Below are 11,027 nucleotides of genomic sequence, written 5' to 3'. Positions count from 1 at the left end.
GACTTTGCTTGGTTACAAAACCCAAAGGCGTACAAGAAACGCAGCAAGAACTCTTTCTTCTGTAGGAGGAGGTTAGAGTTTTAAAAAGAAAACCTTATGAAGCTCTCTAGGGTTAGGTTTTTCTTTTTCCCACCTCCTTTAAATAGGAGCTTAATGGGCTCTCCTATTCCTAATAGGTTTACACAAACCTTGGGTTTTCTTAGTCCAATAAGGATTATACAAACCCATAAACAAATAGCCTTTTAGAATAAAAACATTGCTGGCTATAATCTGAAAACCCGTAAGCTCGATCGATCGAGGCATCTGTCGAGCTTTAATGAATCTCGACAGATCGAGCTTCTATCGAGAAGGTATTGAGACCTGCAGATTGCACTTTTCTTGAACAGTTCTTGAGTAGACTTCATGTCTTCAATTTAACCATTTGTAATGATCATCTTGAACCTATTTAGATTTACCCAAATACAAGTAAAGTGCGTTTTGTCAAAGGATATGCCAATTACATAAAAATATGTCCCCAACAGTATGGACTATGGATGAAGTTTCCTTTAGTAGTAGGCACAATAGTATTGTGAAAAGCTTAATTTTTTCCCCAGGTTTACAATATCCTTTTGTGGCTATTATCATATTATATATTAGTATATGATATTTCTCTGCGGATGTTTGTCGTGCACAAATCTAGATTTGGCAATGTAAGTAGAAAACAATACTTGGCCAACATAATCCTTATTTGCTTACATGTCCCTTTGGTAGTGTTAAAAAGATCTAGATTATGGCTCTCTTGAGTACACTTTAAAAGAAGAAATGACCAAAAAAAGAGGAGAGAATAAAAACAGCTCTAAAACTGAGAATTATGAAAAGAAGTAGCCAAGTATTTTTTTGGTGAGCATGTTACCATTCCAAGGTCTTGTTCTTACTTCCCTGTTTCAAGCTACAAGGTCTTTTGTTTGTTTCAGTAGTACATTTAACCATAATATTGGCAGTAATAAGCTAATTTATATGAAAGAGAGTCTGTCCCTATATATGTGATCCCGCTATATTATTACTAGGTCTTGTTAATCTTACTTCCCTGGCTCAGGCGGCATTGTCTTTTGTTTGTTTCTACAGTATATTTACCTTTAATATTGACAATAAGAAGCTAATTTATATGACAGAGAGTCTTTCTGTCCCAAGATATGTGATCCTGCTATTTTATTATATCTTTAGTCTTAGAGATTTATATATATAAGGAATGCTATTATCTCATGCTTAGATGGGTTCAATCACATGTTTTTTGTTCATTGGATGTTGATCAACTAGTTTAGTTGCCTAAATGTTGTGTTTCTGTTAGTACTTTTGTGTTCATTTTCCTAAAGAAATATGCTATGGTTTCACTAAACTTGTTTGGTTGGAGCAGAAGAATTTAAAGGCATATATAGCTGTTAGGTTGTGAGCTACATCAAATGTGTTTCCTGAACTTTCGTTTGGTTGGACAAGAAGAATTTAGGGGTGTGTACAGTTGTTAGCTTGTCAAATACATTGGCATTGAGACAGGCATCAGTGGGAGTTTAAATTAACTTACAAGTATTTTTAATGATGCATGCAAACATCTCTGTTTAAGTTAACAATCCATGAAATAGAATGCTTATGGCTCTTCCATGGAAATCCAATAGTCATCCTTGTTCTTGCACACACTTTAAAATTGGTTCTATCTACACGTTCTTGCTTTCACCATCTTGATTTTTTGAACTTGATACAGCACTTCCGATTCTTAAACTCTCCATCTCTAATCTCTATCGGATATTGCTATCAACTGTTGCACTTTTCCCAATTGTTTCAATAGAATATATATCTGGATCTATTCAAATGTGCATTTCACCAAAACTGAGTTTACATCGTCTGCTTTATGGCCAACTAAAGCAGAAAAGTGTACTTTTGAGTGAACAATTCTATATCGGCTCCTATTTATGTTATTGGTTATATTTTATTTCCTACTAGATTAAAATTGGACTTTCTGTAATCCCCATAACAATGTGGCAGATTGTGCTAATTGGTGGAGTTCTTGAACACAAGATGCTACTTTTATGAACTTATTCTCTCAAAAAATTGACTAATCCCATCCTCACCATTTATTTTGATTTTCAAGTATCAATTGGACAACTATGATATTAAAAACAATAGAGGTGGGTTGTTTTTTGAATTGTTTATTGCAAGCCAAAGCATGAAATAGTGTCTGGGAAGTGGTAGCTAGGTTCTATGTAGGCATTTTTGAGTAAGTACTTTGATATGATATGAAACTCAAAATATTTGTTCTTGACATTTTATCCTTTTGTAATCCCCTTGATAGAGTGGAGCGTTAGTCTATTGATGGTGTTTAAGTTACTTTAGCAACAAAATCAACTTACTTGCCTAGAATGATGTCATTTGATGCCAATGGAGAGAAATTCGGAGAGATAACACTCCCTGCAGAAATTATTCAGTCATCCCATTGGATCACACTACCTCTTGCTGTTGTAGATGACTTGCAAGTGGAACATCTTGAATTGTACAAGGAAAATTTTGCTTCAATTGGTTTATTTTTCAATAAATAGAAATGTGATTATAAGTAGGTATTTATAAAATCATAAAAATATTCTATTGACCCACATGACCTTATCCTAATGGTTCTATTATTCCCCGTGTGCATTAATAATTCCAATATGTATTAAATGTGATTAACATGCTTGGAATTGTAACTAACTAACCAACTAACTAACTAATTGCAATATTACAACAATTATTATCTATATACTTGTAGGGTTCGTAACAGAATAGAAGAAGGGTTGAGGAGCTTGACTAGTGTTAGAATCATTATTTTTTTTTTTTATATTTAATATATGCAACTAAATTCCTTAAAAAAGAGGGCAATCCAATACATTGGCTGTGTATAGAATCAAATTTACTAATCTTAGTTTGTTATTTTGTGTAACAAATGGGAAATTTGGTAATATTAAAATTTAAGGGAGACTACTAGCTTTTTTATTATTTCTGGTAATGAAATTTTTGAGAAGAATTATAGCCACACTAGCCTTGGGGAGTGTTATAAAGCCCTCAGAGGTGGATACTCAAGAATCCTAGTGTGAGACTAGATTCATATATCTTCTTTCTCAGACTAGGTTCCAACTTCCAACCATTAAAGTTTACCAATCATAGAAGTTGAGTTTTCCAATTCAAACACAGCCTAAATACCTGACCTTATATAGATCTGCACTACTTCCTAAACCAGCCTCAAAATCCATAAAACCTTGGTGATTAAGACCATTACGTTCTGGACCAAGTTAGATCCTGAATGAGCTTCAGTTTCGAAGCTTGTTGTCCTTCATTATGCTTGCTATCCTCATTTCCTACAAAAGTAATCCTGTTGTAGTTTGCTGATCAAAGTTAGTTTTAAAGCAGGTCATAAATGCTTGAAAGTTAAAACTATTGTTTTAAGACCAGAATAGATTGTGTTGTTAGACGTCTGAAATATCAAGCAGTCTAAGTTACTGTCTGTTTCACGTTCAAACCTTCTAGTTGTCTTCCATCAAAACCAAGGATGAATTTTGTGTCTACCTTCAAATTTCTGATTCTTGCCCTGTCTGCGGTTTATACTAGGGAGTAGTTGTGTACCTTTATTCATTTAAGGATAGCAATTGTTAAGTAGGAATTCCATTAGCAGTATTCGCTTTGTTTTATTTTATAGCACATAACATTGAAACAAATGGTAATTAATTTGGCATTTTTGGTTACTTCATTCTTCCATTGCTCCAATTAGATAATGCTATCTCTATAGTGGAGAAATTCTTTTATTTTACTTTGTACTGTTATCATACTAGCATGGTAGCTCTAGGTACTAGATTTTCAAAATCTGCAGTGGAAATGTTTAAACCTTGTTGTTTAGCAACTCGATATCCTCCCACCTAGATGGTTTAGTTGCAGGTGCATGCTTTGTAGGTACTGTGGACAGTATTGTTTATTGACCCATAAAAAAAATAAAAAATTGTCTGTGCACTTGTATGTTTATTTCATTCATACGTTACACACACACACACACCTACTTGTAAGTGTTTGCGTGATTTAAGTGAGTGCTTGTACTTATTAAATGTTGATACATTAGCACTCAACAATAATTTTAAGCTGCATCTACTAGCTACTTACTGATTCAGTTTTTACCAGGCTATTTAAGGAAAAGACATTTCCAGTTTGTGGCAGTTATTTTAAATATGTATCTGAGCATCACATGTTTTACCCTATGAAGAGTTAACTCAGTATCCACTAATTAAGGCCATTTTTGTATGTTTTATTTCAGGTATATTAAGAGCACACATGCCAAGGAAAGGCTGTACGAGGGCTAGAGTGGCTTTCCAACAAGATTGCTAACTAGGTTAGGCTCTGTTCGATGTCTAACCTGATAAGCTTCTATACAATTATGGGCTTGTTATTAAATATTGTCTCTATTTCTTGGTTCTTGCAGGCTTGGGAGATCAGTAAATCTTCTGTAACTTTTTGGGATGCAATCTCTGTCAAAGGGGATGCTAATGTTGTTTGGTTATTATGCCTTTTATATTGATACTATCCTAAGAATAATGTATCTGCTTGTTTAGATCGTTGTCACTATATGATAGAAATTGACATTTGGCCTTTCAGATTCTAAATAATTCATGATTCACAGTTTATAGGATCCCCTTATTTGGCTCACTTTCAATGGATATGGTTGAAATATCTTGTCTCTTCCCTTAATTCCTTCCATGATTATGTGTTGAATGCTATTGAGTACTGGAAGATATATTGGTGCTTATCTTTTATAAGTAGCCAATAATTTTGGCTGGAATGGTAATAGTGGTAGATCATTTTTTTAGTGCTTGATTATGGTGCAATTGATCTAATTTCTTCTCTTTTCTTCCATTTTGGATCATCTTTCTATGCATAAATAAAAAGCTTTCCATGTTAGTTCAATAAAGACAATAAATTTTTAAGCTTTGTGCAAGCCACTCTTTCTCTTCTACTTGAATCATTCTTGTACTAAAGCTATTAAGATTTTGAAGAATGCTCAAGATATTGGTGAGCTAGCCTTAATAGACTAATCTGTAGTTGGTTATATCTCAAATGGTTAGAAACCTTCATGCAATTTCAGATAAAAAAAAGTATTTGCCAAATGTAGGGAGAGTATGCTTTATATGGCACCAACAACGTGTTAATACTTGCACTTGCTTGTAGGACTTTAGCCCCTCAATGGTTCTCAGATGTATCATATCTAATGCATTAATTACCCCAAACGCATTAGCTGTTTGTTGGCCTTCTCCTTGATGATGCAATGTCCTTGTGAAACACTATGCAAGCTTCAAGGAAATGGTGCCGAGGGTGATCATCCATTTAGAGTTCAGATAGGATAAATTGCATCACTTTGGTCTCTTATGACTGGAGTTTCATTCCTCTTCATTGTAGCTTGTAGTTGCTACATTAATTTGACAAATATCCAACGAACGAACATGTGAACATATGACATTGATGACTCACATTGTTGAAAATGTGACATCGATACCATTGATTTGGCCCTTAGTTCAATTTCTATTTAGGTAAGAGGTGCCAAAGTGATTTTAAATTTATATTTGACCATAGTAGTCTACTTTGGTTGAATTTAAATTCTATTAATTTATGGTTGTTTAAAGTGATATTTTAATATTTAATTTCTATGAATATTATTTACTTGTTAAAAACCCATGAGTTGCACAATTATAATCATAGACTTATAAAATATTAATTTTATTTGATAAAAATAATTATATGAAAGATCAATTATATAAATCTTTGTGATTTTATGTTTGTTAATTAAATTGTAGGAACTTGTTGAGTTTTTGTTTGTTTTAAGAAAATATTAATTACACATTGAATTACCTAAGGTATAAAAAATGTGTAATATGTAAACTTTACTATATAAAAACATAAATAATAATAAATAATCAAAAGACCAAAAGATTGTTCCAAGTCTTGATAATAGATAAGATAATGGATAATTTCATCTGATTCAATTTTGTATATTCATTTGACTTTCTTCTAAAGAAATTTTTAAATATTATTCAAGATAATTAATATATGTTCATAAATTTTACTTTAAATCATAAACAAAGATGTAAAACTTGCACGATTTTGATCATGAAATTAGGTCAAGAAATTATAGAATATGTAATTTATTTGGGGAGATATAACTAAAATAAAGAGCATAATTATATAACTTTATAATTTCAATATGATGCTAACTTTTATAATTCCAATCTAATATACCAATTGTTTCACAATAACATTTGTAATTACTTGTAACAAAATATTTGCATATTGTAAGAGAAACACTTTTGAAGATTTGTGTTTAGTATTACTTGATTCTTATCTTACTAATGAAATTTACCAAAATGCAAAGCTCAACACATAATTTACGAACTCCATACATAAACACAAACAAAATGTAAAACTCTCCATATAGAATTTTATCAACTCCATCACTCAAATTCCTTACACATTATGCAACCCAAGTCTCCATAATTAAGAAACTAAAATAATTTAAAAAATTGTGAGAAATCATTAAAAAAATATATGGCCTAACTCTGATTAACACAAAATAAAGAGAGAGGGGCAGAGGAAAAGAGAGAGAGAGAGAGAGAGATGGCTCACAATTATTTCTCTGTTGCCGATGAAAGAAGTGACTCACAAAATGGTATCTCAAATATAAAACTAAATTTGAAATAAATATTATCATTTAGTTATTTGAAATATTGAATTAGATTTGATTCAACTATGATATTTGAGTTATAATTTGAAATACCTGTGATGCGGTGTGATGATGATATGCACATTGCACATGAGATACAAAAAAGATTAAATAAGAGTTGCAAAATGAAGTTTCTACCATATTAAAGCACTATTATGGGATGTAATGGAATTAGGCACTCTTACCTACTTGGTGTGTAAACTTATGATCTATATATAAAATTATAAATAAATAAAACTCCCTTTGCACCCAATTTGTTTTTTAATATGGTAATATTTTCAAATTTACTAATTTAACCCAATCCCATGTAAATATATATTATTTAATCCCACAAAATCATGTAAAAAAGATATTTTGTGTGTCCGTTTGTTAGTTATGGAAGTTTTATGATATGTGACAATATTCCATACAGTTCCGGCCTGATACGTTTGAAATGGAAAGACGAAGCTTCGTGTTTTTCTCAAAAAAATAAAAAATAAAAATAAAAGACGAAGCTTCGTGAGATTTCAACGTGGATGCTCATTGATGGAACACAAATCCGTCAGTGAATGTGCAGATGGAATCACCCGTGAGGCGTGAAGGTTTGCTCGTCGCGAGACACCGGTGTGGCGCCTGCCACAAAGTCTCCGATGCCAAAGTTAGGATCACAGTTAAACACAATAAAGAAAAGAATAGATAGTTTCAGAGTATTTTTGCATATCCCCTTCTGTTGGTTGTGTGAGAGTTTTATACCTGAGCCCATCAGGGCTAGCCGTTGAGGCTGTTAATGCTTTCTTTTGTAACGCACCTGGCCAGTAATGAGACTTTTAATAGGCCCTCCAACGGTCTTCTTGGTTGATTTGGTAACTGCTCGGATCATTGATTGATCGCATTGAATAACTCTTTGCCTCGTCGGTGATGATAGCTTCCTTCGCTGTTTCTCCTCCTCGTCATGGATGGTTCTCTCGTCAGTAATGTTATCTTCGTCAGCGGTATGTAGAGTTGTCATTCCCGTCAGTTGCCCCCCAGGTTCTGGGGTCGTCGGTGACCTGTCATGACGATCACAGAAGCTGAAAAGTTTTTCTTGTGACTCTTGGGGTTCTGTTCCGCCTTTAATGTTTAGTGGCGGCGTTACACGCAATCATGGCCACGTGGCGCTTGATGGTCTGTGGAATTAATGGCATGACCCTTGGGTTTCCCGCTGGTTTTTCAATCGTTTTTTGGCCCACATTTAAAACTTCTCCTTTTCAACTTTTCGTTTATTTCTCAGAGAGCAAAAGCAAACCAGTTTTTTAGAGATACTCTGAATATTTTGTGGCTTCCTTCTTCTCCGATCTGCCTTGTGCTGCTTCTGCCGTTCCGCCATTGGAGGTATGTTCTTCTTTCCTTTTTCTTTCTTCTTTTTCTTCTTTTACTGTATAATTTCTGATTTGCTATTCCCTTTTCGCTTCTATTCTGGTGTTGGCTTTTGCTTTTCTTTTGGGGTTTCAGTTTCGTGCTTTGTTTTCCTTTTGGTTTCTGTATTTTCCATGGTTGATAGCTTAGAGGTTAGGACAGCTTGCCCGTCGATCTCCTTCCTTTTTGCGCGTCTAGGGGGATCTTTGGGTACTTACCCTTTTTTGGAAAATTTTGTGTACGAAGGCAATAGTCTGAGTGTCGTTTTGAGTGAGTTGTTACCGTTGCTCCGTCAATCGCTAAATTGGTTTGAGGGTTTAGGAGGGAGAAGATTAATGTCTGAGGTTAGGTCTAGTGACCTCGAGACTGGGCTATCGTCCAGTGGTGGCCCGGCTGAAGGAGATACCGCCGTCTCTGGTTCTCGAGAGGTTAGGGCTTTTTATGCCCTTAGGGAGATTTGTGGTCTGGATGACGAGACCGTGAATAGATTTAAGGATAGGTTTCAATTTCCGTCTAGGGTTCGTGTTCGTCGTCCCAGGGAAGAAGATAGGGCTTGTCACTTCTTTCCAGGCGAAATATGTTTTTATGAGTCAGCCTTCACCTGTGGGCTTAGGTTCCCCGTCCACCCGTTCCTGATGGAACTTTTAAATCATTTTGGTATAGCCCCTGGACAGCTCATGCCAAACTCGTGGAGGATCGTCATTAACTGTATGCAAATATGGTTGGCCTCCAACGGGGATATGATCAGGATAGGTGAGCTCACCTACCTGTATCGTTTGAAAGAGTCTAAAGAGTGGGGATATTACGAATTAGTCCCTTGGGAGAGAAAGATTAGAATCGTCAAGGGATTGCCTTCGTCATTCAGGTATTGGAAGTCGCGCTTTTTCTTTGTGTCTGGGGACGACTTCGAGACCCAATCTAGCAGTGATTGGGGTGATATCCCGAGGTTACTCCGTCGGTGGGGAACCCCGACCTTAGGTGCGTCAGTATTTCTCCCCGTTGTTTCAATCTTGCCAATTTTCAAGTTCTGATCTTGCTGACTTCTTTGTTTCTTTGTTTGGTATAGTTAAGAGACGGCCTGGGCTGAAGAGACGATATAAGGAACGTATAGAGACCGCCATCGGGTACGCTGAGACGATTGAGAGCTGGGACGAGCTGGTTGACCCTCGATCTCTTGCGTTTTACAACCTTGGTCCTGACCCATCTCCTTTCGTTCTTCGTCAGCTTGGCATTGAAGGAAAAAAGAGTAAGTTTTAACTTCGTCAATGCTGATTCATCTTCTGTACACTTAAGCACTTCTTTGACACACTTTCTTCTTGCAGAGATGACGACCAAGTTTAACAAGGACATGTATGCAAAGATGAGGTCAAAGAAGGACGAACCCCTGTCCAATTTGGGGAAGAAGACCGTGCGAGTTACCGGGAAGGGTTCTGCCTCCATCCCGCTCAGCATTGTTCCTTCCATAGCCTCTGAAACGACGAGGACTGCCTCCCCGACCGCTTCAATAGAAGAGATTCCTACTCCTGGCTCTAAAAGGCCGCGCGTGGTTGGCAAAGGAAAGGAGAAGACTGATACTCGTCCGTCCACCATATGGGATGACGAGTCTTTGGCTGTGGAAAGAGCTCACGAGGTCGTTACTTCAGCGGACTTGAAGGCTCTATCTGACTTGTCCTTAAACGATGTGGCTTCCCGTCACGTCCACAAACTGGTCCAGGTTCGGGTTCTTCCCTCTTCATCATTTCTTTTTTTTTTTTTTTTTTTTTTTATAGACGACTTCATAATTTCCTCCAGGTGTTGGGAGAGAGTATCCATATCACTGCTGAGTACCTCACTCAAGGGGCCAAGGTGGCGTCTCTGGCGACCCGGATGGAGGCTCAGGAGAAGGAGAACTCTGACCTGAGGACGAACCTGATTACTTCTATGGACGAGGCCACGACACTGAAGGAGAAGGTCAAGGTGCTGGAGGACGACCTCAGAGTTGAGCGCGGGTTGACTCAGGAGAAGGACGAGCAACTTCAGGCAGCCAAGGAGAAGCTAGTGAACATCGCCGCTCGATCCGTGGAGGCTTTCCAGACCACTGATGAGTACAACACCGTGCTCTTCAGCTGGTATTTTAAGGGATTTGAGCTTCTTCGGAGGTACATGATCAAGCATCCTTCCGGAGTCAACCTGGAGAGCCTGGATTTGGAGGAGGTGGACAAGGAAATGGCCCTGGAGGAGGCAGCTTCGTCTTCTGCCCCCGGTGATGATGTCCCTGAACCCGTTGCTGACGTGCCGGCCAGTGAAGGCACAGCTGATGCTTGACTCTACTTACTTAGAAAAATATTATTGTGGGTGCCCGTCTTGTTTTTGGGCTTTTTTTTTTTTTTTTTGTAAATCTAATTTCAAAACAATTTGCTTTATTTTGAAAACAATGATATCGACCCAGTGTTTATGGGCTGGAATGAAGCGTACTTACTTTTCTTCTGGCTGGTTTACATCCGTCCGTACTTTTTGTGCTTTGTTAATTAGTTGTTGATTTAATGCACTGTGCTCTTCTGTGAACTGACTCCTGCCATTCGACTTACGTCCGTCTAGACGGACTCTTGTCCCTTGTTCTTTTAACGTCAGTAATTTACATCCGTCAAGGCGGAATTTTATTACTTAGTATTTTAACCATAGTATTATGGTCTTCAGTAATTTACATCCGTCAAGGCGGAATCTTATTACTTAGTCTTTTAACCATAGTATTATGGTCGTCGGTAACTTACATCCGTCAAGGCGGAATCTTGTTACTTAAGTCTTTCAACCAGTGTTATGGCCGTCGGTAACCTACATCCGTCAAGGCGGAATCTTGTTACTTAAGTCTTTCAACCAGTGTTATGGTCGTCGGTAACCTACATCCGTCAAGGCGGAA

The 11,027-nt window shown here is 36.8% G+C and overlaps 1 protein-coding gene across 1 annotated transcript; it reads left to right on the top strand.

Moving 5' to 3' along the window:
• The first annotated feature begins 8,466 nt into the window (after nt 1–8,466).
• Nucleotides 8,467–10,435, top strand: LOC126719131 (uncharacterized). The gene is made up of 4 exons (XM_050421719.1): nt 8,467–9,109; nt 9,198–9,377; nt 9,454–9,845; nt 9,923–10,435. Exons 1-4 carry the CDS (start codon nt 8,467–8,469, stop codon nt 10,433–10,435), a joined length of 1,728 nt encoding a protein of 575 aa, XP_050277676.1.
• Nucleotides 10,436–11,027: the final 592 nt, after the last annotated feature.

The sequence above is a fragment of the Quercus robur genome, chromosome 3, assembly GCF_932294415.1.
Source record: "Quercus robur chromosome 3, dhQueRobu3.1, whole genome shotgun sequence".
In the NCBI taxonomy this organism is placed as follows: domain Eukaryota; kingdom Viridiplantae; phylum Streptophyta; class Magnoliopsida; order Fagales; family Fagaceae; genus Quercus; species Quercus robur.
The sequence above is the reverse complement of the archived record's forward strand: the minus strand, read 5'-3'. Positions and strand labels throughout refer to the sequence as shown.

What these genes read in the sequence shown, in the direction of transcription:
- LOC126719131 (XM_050421719.1), top strand. Translation starts at nt 8,467, where the DNA reads ATGTCTGAGGTTAGGTCTAGTGACCTCGAGACTGGGCTATCGTCCAGT. An exon ending in GTGGGGAACCCCGACCTTAG is followed by an intron (nt 9,110 to 9,197) that starts GTGCGTCAGTAT and finishes TGTTTGGTATAG; the next exon opens with TTAAGAGACGGCCTGGGCTG. An exon ending in TGGCATTGAAGGAAAAAAGA is followed by an intron (nt 9,378 to 9,453) that starts GTAAGTTTTAAC and finishes TTCTTCTTGCAG; the next exon opens with AGATGACGACCAAGTTTAAC.